This window comes from Rhinolophus sinicus, linkage group LG04 (assembly GCF_036562045.2).
Source record: "Rhinolophus sinicus isolate RSC01 linkage group LG04, ASM3656204v1, whole genome shotgun sequence".
NCBI lineage: Eukaryota > Metazoa > Chordata > Mammalia > Chiroptera > Rhinolophidae > Rhinolophus > Rhinolophus sinicus.
Genome location: NC_133754.1, coordinates 127,632,550 through 127,649,563, shown reverse-complemented (window position 1 = coordinate 127,649,563; position 17,014 = coordinate 127,632,550). Strand labels below are relative to the sequence as shown.

The window sequence follows — 17,014 nt, the reverse complement described above, 5'->3', positions numbered from 1 at the left end:
ATGTACCATGGCTTTCCTGAACCCCAGTCTGTGTCTACTCAACTTAATGAGATCCTAAGCTCTTTTTGGATTTCCTGTTCCTTTATTTTAGCTTGAAGACTGCCCTTTAGATAGTAAGCTGCAGCAATCATACAGCTTACCTCATTGGTTTCCTTCCTGCAGGGACCACAGTCCTTTGCTACCTGTGTCCAGTGTCTGAAAATATTTCATATTTTGTATAATTTTCAAGTTGTTTAAGGCAGCAGGGTAAATCTGGTCCCTGTTCCTCTCTGTGGCTGGAAATAGAAGTTAATTCAACTTTATATGCTGAGAAATGACCCAGAACTTTCAGACAGTTTAAACCACATCATGCATTGTGAACAGGTAGTAACTGAATATTAAATAGAAATTATGCCAAGAAAGGATTTTTTTCTAATTTAGTGAGTTTAATTTTATTCACACGGCAATTAAAATTTTTCATTAATGTACCAGATATAAAAAATTCAACAAATGTCTTTGTTGTTGTTATATTCAGAGTTTCAAATAGCCCTTTGATGATAAAGTTAATTGACTGATACACAGATAAAGATGTTTTTATCTGGAAATTCTTAGTGGTTAAAAATTTGTGCCAAAACATCTATATTTAACATTGGGATTATGTGACTTATTTCTTATTACCTGAATTGTTATATTCTTACACTCCTTCAGTTTTAGACTTGAAGAATAATACACAAGCCTGCTGGAATGCTAAGGATAGTGTAGAATGAAGTGATATTAAAGTTGAGTGAGGCTGAGTAGTGTTGTAATTATAGCAATTAAGAACTACTACCGGAGGTAAAGAAGAGACTTTTTGGTAAAGATCTCTGTTACTCTATGTGTTATAGTTAATAACTATTCACACATGATAATCTTTAGTCATTTAAGTAATGGATCTGTTTTCTTTAAAGACAAACTCATAGGTTCCTAAATGTTCTCAGTTTGTAGTGCCCTTAGTATTTCAGTAATACTTATATTTTCATGGTACTTCAAGTTAAAGAGAATTACATGAGTGTTCCATTGATTAAGTATTTGTTTTAACAACTTAATGGCCATTAGAAATATATCTGTAAGTTAAGAGAAATATATTTTGATTTCTTTTTAAATAATCTTAATTTTTGATGTAGAATGTGTGAGATTGTTAGATACTGGACAACTTCTCAAAGTTCGGAATCAGATTGAATATTGCCACCCTCATTGCCTTTTGCTCTCAACTTGATTTTTATCACAGCAATGGCAAAAACCCAACTTCATAAATTTGTGGTGGCATAAAAGGAATGTAGTGCAATCTAACATTAAACATCTGAAATTCTGTAGCTAGTAGTCTGTACAGTGTCCAACAGATGTCAAGTATTGCTGTGTATCCCTCAGACGTTTAAAATATCCCACAGTGCCCCTGTGGTTTTGCTACAGCACCTCTGGGAGCCTTGGTACACATTCTGGGTACCTGAATTAATTCATTCTCTTCAAATGTTCATTACAGTTTTATATGGAATTCTGGTATGATTAGTGTCCCAATTTTTCTACTTCAAGATAGAGAATCTGTTTGGATTATTCTTGATTAGCAAAAAAATGATTTAACAATGGTGAAATAAAGGAAAAGTTAACATTTTTCTCGATGAAAAAGTGTTTACAGCAAAAGCTTCATAGAAAAATTATCGAATAAACTGGTTTTGGGTACCATGTTTACAAATCTGGAATACAGAGAGAAGTAGTGAGTAAATAAAATATTAAAACATGATATTAAATGGGATAAAATTAAGTACATTATTAGTTTACAAGGTAGTGTGGATAAATGGAAAAGAAAAAATATGAATTTTATTATGAGGATGTAGCAGGGAAAATAATTAAGACTATCTCTGCTGTTATTAGGTTTCATAGTGTCAGTTATGATCCTGTGATAGAGTAAGGATTGTCCTGGCTGCTACTTAAAAATATCTGCCCACTGAACTGTACTAAACTCTACTATAACTCAACATGATTTCTTTAAATGGTGTATTTTATAAGGAAGTATATTCTGAACTATGTGGGAAATATCATTTTGTGTAATATTATATAAGGAAATATTTGCAACTCCATGTGTTCATGGTTTAATAAAGCATAGAACAACTATAATTATAATGGCTTTATTTATCGAGTTTTTCTGTGGGCGATACACAGTTCTTAGTGCTTTGTGCATACTGACTCATCATCATCTTATGTTATATAGTAAGTTTCTTTTCAGTTTGTTTTTGTAGTCTTGGGAAAGAAAAGCCAATTAGTGTCTTCTAAATAATAGGCTTCCAAAACTAACTCTCAGCCTTTTGATACTATTATTTTTATTTGCAGTGTACTTATCCTTAAAATAATGTGTATTGTGCTTGATTTTGAATACTCAAATTTAGAAATACTATATCTAAATCTCAGATTAAAGATGTTCAGTTTTACCAATGTTAATACCTTTCCTTTTTCATATACACATTTTTATGAAGCCTACACACTAATTGCTTTATTTTCCTATTTGTTTTTACTTCTAAACACCTTATCTTTGTATAAATCTTGAAAACATCTTTTGCTTTCTTTTAAGCATTCGATACTTACTATCTGATAGGTTTCTCAATACTTTTTCCTTCTATTCACTCTCCTGTTTTCAGTAGTTTCTATCTCTAGCTCTCGCTCTCTACAACCCCCTTAACGCACCCCTCCCCCCAGTCTGGACATGACAACTCAATTTTGGAAAATGAGAATCATAAAAGGAATAAAAAAGGCAAAATTATTTTTAGTATTTATTGCATGTTTATTTAGGATATGCATGTCATATCTTTGAAATACGTTTTTAAAGATTAAATCACATAGAGAATGAGAGATTATCTCATATTTAAGTTTACAGTTAAAGTTTAGATGCTTAATAAGCAGGCTGTTGTTATAAGGTTATACATTCTCATCACTGGGAAAACCTCCCTCCTGCTCCATTCTAGTCCTAAACACATGGGTTGTACAGCTGCTATATGGTTGTACACTGTCCCATGTGTATTAAGCCAACACAGCCTGAAAAAGGGTTGCATTTTTGAGCATGGTAGTAGCATGGCTGGTTGGAGACCCCAGAAGTGTAGCTGCCAGAACTCTTCCATCTGGCCGCAGTGCTGCTAGGCAGCTCCATACAGGGTATAAATATATTTTTGCTGAGCACTTTTCCTGTTGCAACAACCACAAATGCGTAGGCAGACATGTGGATGAATGAGAAGATGGCCAAAGAAACTAATAGAAGGGTGTTTAATTGGAAGCACTCTATTGTTTAAGGTGATAGAACATGCAATGAAGTATGAAGAAACATTTGAACTCTTACGGTATAGATGCAAGAAGCTTGACAAATAGTCTTTTCACTTTTGTGAAGACCTTTAAAGAATTGTGAAATTGTAGGAAAGCTTAGTTACTTAAAATGTAGCCTTTATATGCATTACAGAAGGAACACAGAAATGCAATTTTTGTTTTTAAGGTAAAATTATTGTGATTGTTTTCATTAGATGAAAGTTTATTTCTGGTTTCATTAAAAATTCCCAGAACATTGAACATAAGTCAACATTCCATAGAGAAGGACGTATTATGCAGCTTGCATGTATGCATATCTGCATATCGGAGCACAAAATATTGACATGATAATTGCAGTCAAGCCTGAGTGAGCAGTGGCCTGTGGGAATTCAGCTGGTGTTGTACCAACTGGATGGCTGCTCAGGACACAGTTTGAAATGCAAGGTGCAAGTTAGCACTTTATTCAGCACAGGCAGGCATCATTTAAAAATCCTTGGGGGCAGCCCCAGTGATGTGCAGATGTTAAAACAGTCTGTTCTGAAGTGCTGATATTTTTGAACACTGTAAGAGACTTCGAGATTCTGGGTGAAAAATATTTGCACAATTATTAAAGACCTACAACACTCAATCTTTCCCAACTCTTATGGATATTTGAGATAATGTTGAGTATATGCAGAAGTATCTGGATATGTAGTTAACAAGAGGAGAAACAAGAAAATCAGCAACTAAAATTACTGAATTTCTGACTATAAAATAGAGGAGGATTTGTTTTGAGTTTCAAGTCTGTATATTTATAAATGATGTTGAATGAATAAGGATATCTGAAACAAAGGTACATTATTCAGTGATCCATTAAATCTCAACTGTTATGTTTTGTGAAATGATTACTTTTTGTTTAAAGAGTTCATCTGTGCACCATAATTTAGAAATTCAAATTCAGGATGTAGCCTGATTCTATTTGGTGTAGTTTGGAACTACCTAATTGAACAGGAAAAAAAATCTTTCAGCACAAGTTTTGGCTTTCACATATAATTTGAATATATATTTTACATTGAAAAATAAAATGTAATAGGAATTTTGGATTATGTACTGAAAATTAAGTGCTGATCTTAAAGCAAAATAGATATTTTAATTTTTAACTGTACTTGGACTTTTAAAATATTTTATACCATAGGTTTTATTTTATTTATTTTGTTTATATTCCATAAACATATTTTTATTCAGAATTTTTTTTCAATACTGTTTTTATTGTGGAGTAAATGTGTTTGAAGAATATTTTCTAAGGTTTTAAGTTTTTCTCTTTTTCAAGTTTTCTTATTTTATTATTCATAGATACTGTTCTAGTAATTTATTATGCATATTCAAAATAGGAAAATATTTATAAAACAGTTTGTGAATGAAAGGATAAATAATTTGATAATAATGTAATTCTCATTTCTCTAAACTTCTGCTTTTATCAGTCTGCTCTTTCAGAATCTTAATTTTTACCAGAAATCAAGAATGCATTTAAATGAAAAGCTATTAATAAGTATAAAAACTAAATTTTCATAGATTCTGTACTCAAATGAAAGAAAACATTAATCCAACTAGATTTATTTTGTGCATTATTGTTATCTATCTGTTAATTAAGAATAATCAATGGCAGTAAGTTTTGCTTTTTGTTTTCCTTGTTTTCTAATTCGACCAATATTGTTGCCTCATTCATAGTTAAATGTGTCTTTTCAACTCTAATGTTTCATTTTTGACATCTCATTAAAAATGGGCTCAAACCCAGAAAATATAATCCTGTCATATTGTATAATATATGACATGGTCTACAACAATAAAATTTGATTCTTAATGATTTAGAAGAATTTCTCAGATTTTTGAGTTGAGAAAAATGGCAAAAAGCATGGTAATTCCTGTGGCTAAGTACAGCAACGTTAAATGTTTAAATGGGTAGTACTCTTGGGAAAAGTGATTGGTGCTTTAAACTTGGACAAATTTGACAGCCTCTCTTCACTTCATTTTTCATCCTAAAGAAGTCTGCAAATATTCTTAGCTCACATCATTATTGCACATCAGTGGTTCTAATTAGCTAAACAGGAGTTTGTCTCAGTCATTGATCATCATCAACTTCTTGACAGTGTGTCTTTTTTTAGGAATCCTTTTTTATGTCTTGTAAATCCATAGAATATGTATTAATTGAATTGACTAGATAGTTTGGTGATATTTTAAGCTTGAAACAACTTTTCCATCATTTATTCTACGTAAAAAATATTGTATTCATATTGTAGCACTGTTTTCTCTTGGGAGCATTTTCTTATGAAAATATTAGCTATCCTATACCACCAGGAGGAGCTGCTAGCCAAACCTCTATGTAGATTTTGAATTGTGATTTTTTTTTTTTCAATTTCGAAACTCTTAACATGGTATTCAATTTTGGAGTGTTTTGGTTATAAAATCATTGAGGTATATTTTTGAAGTTTATATTCCATTTGAAGTTTTACATTTCATTTATGACCTATGCTTTCAGTATTATATCACTCAACTTCATCTATTGAGAAGAGTGTCAGTTGTTATTGCAGAGACTTAGATTTTCGTGTGCATAAGAATCAATTGAGGCTTGTGTTTTAGTCAGTTTGGGCTGCTGGAACTTAGACTGGGTGGCTTAAACAACAAACATTTATTTCTCCGGAGGCTGGGAAGTCTAACATAAAAGTACCTGCAGGCTTCATTTTTTTGTGAGAGTTCCCTTGCACATAGCTCCCTTCTTGCTGTGCCCAACAATGACGCACAGAGAGAGAGCCTCTTTCCTGTGTCTCCTCCCTCAAGACCTCCCAAAGGCTCCTCCTTCACATACCATCACTTTGGGGATTAGAGCTTCAGCATATGAAACATTCAGTCCATAGCGCCTTGTTGTTGTAAACCCAAATTGCTGAGCCCTACCCTCAGGGTTTCCACGCTCAGGGTTGGTGGAAGATGGTGTGTTAATAACAAATTCTTGGGTGATGCTGGTGCTCCTGCTCCGGTTACCCATGCAGTGCGGACTGCGGCTTAGGCTGTGAGTGAGTTGCGTGCAGGCTTGCGTCATAGGACACAATCAGGCTGGTAGCAAGCTCTTTTGGAAACTGCAGTCATGCTTTCATTGGCGTTTTGTGGCATACACTCTAGTTTTATCCCTGTCTCATTTAAAAGGACCACCAGAAGTTATTTCGACACTAGTGGGAATTTTAGGCTTATTAGAAGAGCGGATTAGAAAGACTCCCCGTCAATTAAACTAATTCCTGGAAGGTTAAAAACAGATTCATAGTCTATCCAGAAAGGAATTTACAGAGGGGGTTACTGACTAGAATTCACGTCTTGCCTGTCTCAGCCTGGGTCCTTGTCCCCAGGTAAGCCTCCATCATGCCCTGCCCTGCCCTGCCCTGCCCTGCCCTGCCCTGCCCTGCCCTGCCCTGCCCTGCCCTGCCCGTTGGGATGTGAAGTCCTTTTTCTCCAGATGCAGGTACCTTGAATGGATGCAGTATTCTTTTGCAATACTTATGACTTGGTAATGGTCAATTAAAAATTCAAGTGATAATTTCAGATTATATGGTAGTGATAAATGATAAGCAAAAGGCATATATTTTTAATATGTAAAACCGTTTTGTAAATCAATAAAAACACTAAGATATAAAATGGCAGATACATTGACAGGCAATAGCAAATTCGAAAAAAAAACCACAGGTGTTTCAATTTCTGAAAGTATGTTTAATTTCACTCTTAATAAAAGAAACACAAATGAAAAGAAAGTCCAGCTGAAGACAGTAGACTGTGATTATACACTAATTGTGCTATTCGTGGTTGGTAAATAGAAAATAAAATAATAAAGCAGGACAAACTGCAAACAATAAAAATAATAGTCTTAATATGTTTGAAAAATTTCAGACTTGGTTTATTCCAGCTTTCCACCTATTGTGTGCCTATATCCAGAGGCTGACCATGTCTAGAGAAAAACTCTGAACCATGGTGACTGGTCTCATGCAAATGATGACCACTGACCTCAGTGGTCCTTAGTACTGCCTGGTAACGATCCTATTTTTTTTCTGGCTCATTTACTATTCCAGTATCCTAGAAAACTGTTTTATTCTTACCCGCTTGTCAACTTCTAATGCTTTGTTTTCCATTCTCACTCTCAGATGATAGACAGCCGTAAGGAATTTGTTCAATTAACATTTGTTAAGTAGAGCACAAGGTGCTGGATCATGAGCCATGGTCAACAACAGACCCCAAGAGAAACTGAAGTAGAGAAGTTTATTACTCACAGCTCTGGAGGAAGTATCCACTGTACCTCACGGGGCCACATGGGGAGTTCAAGGCAGAGTGCAGACAGAGAGACACAGACAGGACCTGGGGCATATGCCTTTATTAGCATTTGTAGGTGGAGTGCTTTGGGGTTTAGGGGCTAAGGCAGGATTGGTCAATTGAAACCATAAGAGCTGGGTTTTGATAAGTCCCACAGGGGATCTTCTCTAAGGGGCTCATAAGGGGAAGCTGTTGGGGAAGTCATATCTGGAACTAAAATGTACTATGGCTCTATGGGCTGCTATTTGGGGCACGCACTTGCATGAGGGTCTAGTGGAGATTTAAGGTCACTGTGGGCTGCTTGGGAAAACCACATGGGTGCCTAGGCAGTAGTACCATGGAGTAGCTTAGCTAAACTCTCAGCAATGCCCTTGGTTCCTGTACCACTAATACAATAGAATCTCTTAGAAGATAGATTGTACCCCTTCCCATAACCACATCTATCAACATGTCTGACTCTATAGCCACGTGTTTTGTTTTTCTTTCTGTGGAAGAACTGTTTATACTTTCATCTAAGTCCAAACAAATTCTCTATGTGTACGCTAAAGCCTCAAAGACCCAAGGGGTCACTCTGCGATTATTCCTTCTCTCTCATGCATCATCGGTATGTCTCACTGTCCTGGATTATTTCTGTCAACATATACACATGGTATTTATCTTCTATCTTTAAAAAAATCTCATTTGATCTCACATTTCTCTTGAACTACTGTTCTGTTTCTCTGCTCCTTTCTACAGCAAAATTCCTCAGAAAAGTAGTTTTGGCTATCTCCGTTTTCTTTTCCCTTTCTCTCTTGAACTCACTCCAATTAGGCTTTCATACCCATCATCCTCCAAAATAGCTTTTGTCAAAATCACCAGTGACCTCAATATTGCTAAATCCAGCAGTCAGTTCTCAGTCTTTGTCTTCTTCTTGAACATGTTTGCGGTATTTGGCAGTTGGATTCCTTTCTTCTAGAAACATTTATTCACTTAGTTTCTCTCTTGATTCTCCTCTTACATGATTGCTTATCCTTTTTAGTATCATTTGCTGTTTGTTTTTTTCCCCCCATCTTACTAACCTATAAATTTTGGAATGCCACAGGACTTAATTCTCAGACTTCTCTATCCAAAGTCACTCCCTAGGTGATCCCATCTACTCTCTAGTCTTAAAATATATTTGCATGACTCCTAAAGTTACATCTTAAGCCTTGACTTCTTGACTGATTGCAGACTTGTTTACCCAACTACATCTTGAATATTATTAGGCATCTCAAACTTAAAATGACCAAACCTCAAATCCTATTATCCCTTACTTTCGTCATCTATATCCAGATAATGTCTGCTTCATCCTTGCAGTTGCTCAGGTAAAAGCCTTGGAAACATTCTTGATTTCTCTCTTTTACATCTCATGTCTAATGTATTAAAATGTCCTGTTCTCTCTACCTTCAAAATAGCAAGAATTGTATCACTTCTCAACACCACCATACACCCCTATCTTGTCCAATTCACTTGATTTCTTACCTGGGGTATTGCAGCTGCCTGCTAGCTGGTCTCCCTTCTATGCTTGCCCCCTAGAGTGTGTTCTCAACCCAAGAGCCAGTGCGATACTCATAAAATAAGTTGTATTATTTCTCTGCTCAGACCTATCTTCTGTCTTCCTATTTTACTGAGAGTCAGACCTAATGTTCATAAGGCTTCGAAGACCATATATTACTTTATTCCCAGTGATCTCTCTGTCCTCAGCGACCATTCTCCTCTTGTCCAAACAAGGGGAGATACATTTACTTCTTTGCTCTTCTTTGAATACATCAGTTATGTTCTTGCCTACTTGCTACTGGTCCCATGGCCTGGAAAAATTTTCCCTGAGAGCTCCATGATTTTTACTTCCTTCCTTTAAGTCTTTGCTCAAGTATTTCTTAATTATGCTATACAAAATAATATTTGTTAATTAGCCTATATAAAACAGCAACAATTTCCCTCTTACTCTCCAGTTTTGTAAGACTAGACATCCCTTCCTCTGTTACCCTAGTTTATTGTCCTTATTCTATATACAGCCAGTTGACATACTGTGTTCACTTATTTATAATTTGTTTTCAGTATGCCTGAAACTAGCATGTTTATTCATGAAATAAAGCAGCCACTTGCTTTATTTTGTTCACTGCAGTATCCCCAGGGCAATGCCTATCACATAACTGCTCAATAAATACTTGTTGAGCAAATGATGAATGAAGCTGTAGATAAAGGTTTCTTGGTTTTTTTTGTTTTTGTTTTTTTATTCTGCTAGGTACTGTTTCAGTCTGAGGACTGTTTCATTCTAAAACATTCTCAGCAATTACCTTCTGAAAATAACGCTTTATGTCTTTCATCCTACTATTATCTGCCTCTGGAACTCTTTAGGCATATGTTCGAGTTCCCTAGTGAAATCTGCATGTCTTAAAATTGTTTTCATATTTTTAATCTCATCATTTTCTATTCAATGTTGTGGACGAATCCCCCGTTATTAGCCTCCATTTCACTAATTCCCTTTTTGCATCTAGTTTTGAACTTAGGCCAATTAATTGGTTTTTTTTGACTCAGTGGTTATAATTTTATTTTCAAGGTTTGTAATAGGTTTTTTTTGATCCACTTGTTGGTTTGTTTTTGGGTTTTGGTTTAATTTTAGTCATTCTCTTATGCCTTTAAAGATCCTTGCTTAATTTGGAAGTCTTTTTCACTGCGTTCTGTTTTCGTTTTGTCTACAACAGTTGCTTCTTCAGATTATTGAGTTAGTGTGTGCATGTTGTGTGTGTGTGTGTGTGTGTGTGTGGAGTGTGTGTTTTCTTCATGTGTTTTGTATTTTTTTGTTTGCGGTCACATCTTGAGTGGGAGGGTTGCTGTTTTGTTCTCTTCCTCCTCTTCTTTCCTCACTTCTGCTCCTTGTCCAATGCCCTTTTCTCTCTAGAAATTTTATGCTTGCCACTAAATAGTCACCCTCTCCCCATCCCCTATTCCCAAATAGGTTTTATATTGGAAGCATGGGTCTCTTAGCCAACAGGGACACAGAACATTTGTTATATTTACTACCTGAGCCATAGGGTGTTTTGGCTCAGCTTCTGATTGGGATGCTGTGTCTATAAACTTTTGGCATCCTAAACTTTCATATAAGCCTGTTAGTTCCAGGCGAGGGTGGGTGGAAGTTTTTCCAGCTCTGATTTGGGAGTTGGGAGCCCCACCCCAGTCTCTGGTTTCAAACAATGAGCCTGGCTATGCTTCTACATATTGAGCAGGACGCTTATTTTCATTTATCCCCAGGGGCCAAGCTCTTTTCTACCTTAGCCTGCCTCTGGATCTGGACAGCAGATAGCACCTTCAGCCTGGTTCATAGCGTAAGGTTTCTGTACAGTTGGTGATCCTCAAAAATGTGTCTGTATCTCCTTAATTATTTTCTTCTATGTCTTTCTATTAGTACTATAAATTTAGAGACTAGAGAAGACCCTCAAGTGTGAATTTACTATGCTAACTTACTGGAAATCTGAACATAATATTTAAACAAAATATTGTACCACCTGAATGTATCTCAAATAACCAGTAGTATGCTTTTCTGATCGAAGGCCTTTTACTTCATTTCACTCTTTTTCAAGTGATGGTTCTTTCCGCCTACCTTACCTGTATACTTTGTGATTCATGAGTGATTTAGGTATAGATTTCTATTTATTCTACCTATTTTTAAATTTTGTAAAACATGTAAACATGTGTCCAATATATCGCTCCCTTATTTATTTGATGCTGGTTGTTAGTAAATCTCCAGCTCTCTCCCTTTTGAGTCTTTTACTTAAAAAATGATAAATGTTATTTGTAATATAATTCCGTATATAAAGCGTTTGTTAACAAGAACATATTTATTTATTATTTTAAACTGATGATACACTGACTATTTCAATTAAGATTAAACATGTTTCAAGTATTTTTATCATGCATCTAAATCTGGAGACTAAACTGTTTTTTAATATGAAGTTGTCTTAGTTGTCAGCAGTTCTAAGTTGTTGTCACTTGCCATATGGTTTCTGATTAATTCGGAAAGGGCTGTCAACCCCAGATAATTTAATTTTCTCTATTTTCAAGTGACACTCATTATCAGAATGTGAAGATTTAAAGGATTAGCTACCAATTATTACTAATAAACTCTCAATGTGTATATATATATATATTTTGTTTCTAGAGAAAAACAGAAATCTGAAGCTAAAGACAGAAAAGTTTTAGAAATTCTTCAAGTCAAGGATGCTGAAATACAAGAATTGGTACAGGTTGGTGTTATAATAGAAAATACTGAAAATACTATATTTGTTTCAGGTAGTAGAGCTTTACAATTGTTTTAAATTATTTTTTCCAGTAATCATTAAGAATATCAGGGTCATTATTGCAAACCATTACTATTTTGAAGCTATTATTCTTTATTATTATACTTTGCTTGTAGCCTATTTGTTTTCTGAATTAATAGCCTATGATATCAGACAATTAAGTTCGTGAACTCATCCTAGAAAAAGTGCTACATATCTCATTGCTGAATATCATTATAATCACCGTTGAAGTACTCCCCTTGGGAAGCTATGCACTGATGCCAGCACCTAGTTCACCCTTCAAAGCAATTTTGGAACTCTTTTTCTGGAATGGACATCAGAGCTCTCGTCATATTACCCTTGATGTCCTGAATGTCATCAAAGTGTCTTTCCTTTCAATATTTCCTTTATCTTCGGGTAAAGAAAGGAGTCATTGGGGCCAGATCAGGTGAGTAGTTATTTGTTTACTGGCTAAAAACTCCCTCACAGACAGTGCTGTGAGAACTGGTGCATTGTTGTGATTCAAGAGCCATGAATTGTTGGCGAAAAGTTCAGGTCATCTAACTTTTTCACGCAGCCTTTTCAGCACTTCCAAATAGTAAACATGGTTAACTGTTTGTCCAGTTGGTACAAATTCATAATACATAATCCCTCTGGTATCAAAAAAAAATGTTAGCAACATCGTTGCAGCAAGTTCACGAACTTAATTTTTAGACCTTGCATATTATTTATATGTTGAAACTTAGTGTTACAGTTTTATACTAGTATCTAGCAATTATTCATTGTTTTATTGAATTTTGCCTTTTATTTTTAGCAGTTATCATTCACTTCTTAATTTTGTATATTTTCAAATGGTTTATGTGTAGAAAATATCAACAATAATTGGGATTATTCTATTTGACCTTTTGAAAACTTATATTTTTGAATTAGCACAGACCTATCTTTTGGGTATAATCAGTAAATGGTATAATTACACATAACTTTATGTAATAAACATATATATAATATACTGATTATATAATTAGAATTGTATATATAATACTGATTATATCATTGCATATCATTTGTACACATACATATACATAATCGGTATATTATCACTGTAAAAATCCATGTGTTCTGTGCTTCCAGTAACCACTTTCAAGGTATAAATGTGTTAAAAAAAAAAAAAAAAGGTGAAAGTAATATATCGTAAGAATGGCCTATATCATGATATAATATTTAAATTCATTTTGTACCAAATTGCTTATTATGGACTAAATTACCCATAATTTTCCTGGATAAATGGAGGTTCTTTTTGACAAATATGTTCTTCTGGCTTTTGACTCTATTTTGCTTCCTAGCCAATTAAAGGGTCATGGGAACTTTGATCTGAAGTTGGTTATTGTTATACAGTTGTTTTATTAAAGGACTAACAGTGGAAGTTAACTTAGATAAAAGATTCAGTTATTATTTTAATTCTCTACAGCCATATAAACTCTTTCTAAAATGGAATATAGATTACTATATGACATATAAATTTGAAATTTATACCTTCTGCAGTGTTGTGTTTTCCTTATAGTAAATGTCGTAATTGATACTATAATATAATGATAGCATTTTAGAAATAACATTTTAGCCAGTTCTGGAAATAAACAGTTCTATTTGCTATCTGCATATCAAACAATATCAAAATGTGTTCTAAGAAAATATTGTCATCTGCCTATTGTATTAATTAGGCTAAGCTAAGTTGTCTGATAGATACAACTTTATGATTTACAAGTGGAAAGCATCATCTGTATTTATGTTTCACTGGAAAAAGCTAGTCATATGGACACCCGAGATTCAAGAGGTTTGGGAATATGCAGATGAAGGCTGAGCAATCTGTTTCTCAGTTACCACTCTATTCTATGGAGGCGAATGGATTTTGGTACTCTTTTTGATATCCTTTGGCATTAAGTTTGCAACGCTTTAGGGAATGCTCAGTTTACCAGGTCTAGATCACTATAGCATATCATTTAAAAAAATGTTGACTTTTTAAAATGACAGTATATTTTCCCTTTTCTTTGCTGAATTCTTTTGCTACTTCTTCTTCCTTGGGTAGATATTATTTCATTATTGACCTTTTGAGCAGAATCACTTAGCTCAGGTATAAAGTTTTAAATGCTCATAAGGGAAATTATTTAATTTTTACGCTGCAGCTTTTTTTTGGGCCCCTAATTCCTTAGCCTACATTATGCATATTTTGGTGCAACGACGGTTATAACTTTCTACAAGAAAGTTTTCAGTTCAGTTCAACAAAATACAGTGGTACCATGGTTTTCTAACGTAATCCATTCCAGAAGACTGTTCGAATTTTGAAACATTCAAAAACTGAGGCATAGTTTCCCCATAGAAAGTAATGCAAAACAGATTAATCTGTTCCAGACCTTTAAAATCAACCCCTAAAACTGCAAATTTAGCATGAATTTTACTATCTAATGATACCATAGATCCATAAAATTTACGGCGTTTGTAAACTGAAATGTTCATCAACGGAGACGTTTGAAAACTGAGGTACCACTGTATTGTATTTAATGTATATATAAGGTGTGATCACGAAATACAGTGGATGCTGCTGCCGAGTGCCATCCAATGGAAAGAAGGCAGGGATCTTCAATACAGGAAGTGATACATCGAACCTTAGTAACAGTATGTGACAAGTTTCAACTTGTTCGATATAGTCAGTCAGGTGTGAGCTACGGTTGAAAGAAGGTGTGTTTTAAAGTGTGCCATAAATCATCCTCCATCATGACAATGCTCCATGTCACACATTGTTTCTGGTATGGCAATTTCTGTCAAATAAAAACATTATGGTTTGTCTTCATCCACCTTATTCACCGGATCTGGAACTGTGTGACTTCTGGCTCTTCCCCAAAGTCAAAATGACCATGAAGGGTAAATGTTTTGAATCGATTCAGGACATCGAGGCAGCCATGACAGCTCAACTAAGGACACTCACAAAAGAAGAATTCCAGAATTGCTTCAAAAGTGGCAAGAACGATGGGATAAGTCTATTCAAAGCGGGGGGTAGTATTTTGAGGTGTATTAATGGCAATGTGTCTTTAACTGTAATATATATATTTTTAAATATAAACATTCACCATATTGTTTGATCATGCCTCATACTATCCTGTGATGGTACTGTGGAAAATTCAGAATTATAGTTCTTGCCTTTAATGATTTTTAAATCTCAGTAGTAGGGTGGGCATAAAAGTAAAGTTCAAGTAACCATATTCTCCTACACTAGACAGGTTTTGTGAGGGTGGGGACTTATTGACCCTTCTATACCCAGCACCTAATATTGAACATATTGCCTGGCTTATAACCGATGTTCATTAAATATTGTTGAATGCATGATTTAAATTGAATAAAACCAATGTATTGTAAGTGCCACGAGAGAATCACAAGCAGAATGCTCTAGAATTCAAAGGAAGGCATAATTAACTTCTGTGGAGGGATCTTGAAGTGTTCAAATGGGGTTTAGTAGGTAGAGATTGTAGGAGGATTTGCTCAGGGTGAACACTGGGCAAAATGCATGAAGGTAGGTAAGTAGGGCATGTTTGGGTAATGTTGAAATTTATAGTTTATTTCATAAATAATATGTAGGAGTATAGGCTGAGATAAGACTACTGTTATGTTGCACCTATATTAAGGAAAGGCCTTCAGTGCTTGAATGAAAATTTTGGGCTTTACTGGTAGGCCAAAGGAATCTATCTAGGATTTCATTAGGGACTTAAGTTAATTGAGCTGCAGTCTATGAAAATAAAACTGGTAATCACTGTATACAATTAGAAAAAGGAAAGCAGAAAGTGGAATAATCTATTAGGAGGTTATTTCATAGTCTAAGAGAAATGAGTGACATGAACTTGAACTATTAGGTTCGCAGGAATTAAAGGTATGTAAGTTAGGTCCATAAGGGCTTGGCAGTAATTTGAAAGTGATGATTAGGTTTTCAGCCTGGAGAAATCAGAGAACAGTGGCATTATTATCAGAAAGAAGGTTATTATCAGGATTTACAACTTACTATGAGGATTAGGTTCTGAGCTTCTTTTAGACAATTTGTGTTTTAGTTATTGGTGGGAGTTCTATTTAGAGATTTTTAGCAAACTGTTGCAAGCATGGATCTGACCCTTGGGAGGGAAGTTTCTCCTTAAGATAAAGCTATTTCATGTTATAGTTAGAGGGAAGAGTTTAAACAGTGAGAATTCTGAAAACAAGATATTTACTGATATTGTTAATGGGTAAGATGAAGAACAAATTTTATTAAAAGAGATAAAACGACTATTCAGGGAAGTACAGAGACATAAGTATGATGCAATATCTCATGAATTAAAAAAAGGAATTTCAAGAAGCAAAAGGTTATAAAATGTTGCCAAAACATGGGGTTTGTGAAAAATACATGAAATTCAGCAATAATGAAGTATTTAGTGATTTTTGAAAGCAATTCAAGGAGAATTGGTATATGACATTTTAAGCGATCACACTGAATTATAACAAAGTAATAGAAAAGAATGAGGAAATGTGACATGCAAAGAAAGAAGATTCTACATTTAAAACATATTAGGCTGGGCGGCCGGGTGGCTCGGGTGGTTGGAGCGCTGTGCGCCTAACACCAAGGTTGCTAGTTCGATTCCCACATGGGCCAGTGAGCTGCACCCTCTACAGCTAAGATTATGAACAACAGGTCTCCCTGGAGCTGGGCTGCCGTGAGCTTCTGTGATCCACCGTGAGTGGCTGTGAGTGGCCGGCTGGCGACCGACTGGCTCAGCTGGGTAGAGTGCAAGACTCATAATACCAACATGGGCCAGTGAGCTGTGTCCTACACAACTAGACTGAGAAGAATGGCTTGGAGTTGGGGGGGAGTGAGGGGTGAAGGGGAAAAAATAATTTAAAAATATGTATTAGGCAAAATATATGAAAGTAGTGGAAAAGGAAATTAAAAATACACAATGCAAGAGGACTTAAATGAGTTAGCAGAATTCTAGGTGACAGTGGAAACCATGAGATCAAGAAGATAAGATTCAGTACATTCGTTCTAACTTTTTCATCTCTTTAGTCATTCAGATTAT

The 17,014-nt window shown here is 35.0% G+C and overlaps 1 protein-coding gene across 5 annotated transcripts in view; it reads left to right on the top strand.

Moving 5' to 3' along the window:
* CNTLN (centlein) overlaps positions 1-17,014 on the top strand; it is a 263,049-nt gene that overhangs the window by 55,262 nt on the left and 190,773 nt on the right. For 4 of the 5 annotated variants that reach the window (XR_012495705.1, XM_074330346.1, XM_019739197.2 and 1 more), the window contains exon 3: positions 11,807-11,891. The exons of the other annotated variant lie outside the window; for it this stretch is intronic. Coding sequence is in view for 3 of the 4 variants with exons in the window: in XM_074330346.1 (XP_074186447.1) it covers positions 11,807-11,891 (85 nt within the window). In the remaining variant the exon portion in view is untranslated. The remainder of the gene's footprint in view (positions 1-11,806; positions 11,892-17,014) is intronic. 5 annotated transcript variants of the gene reach the window in all.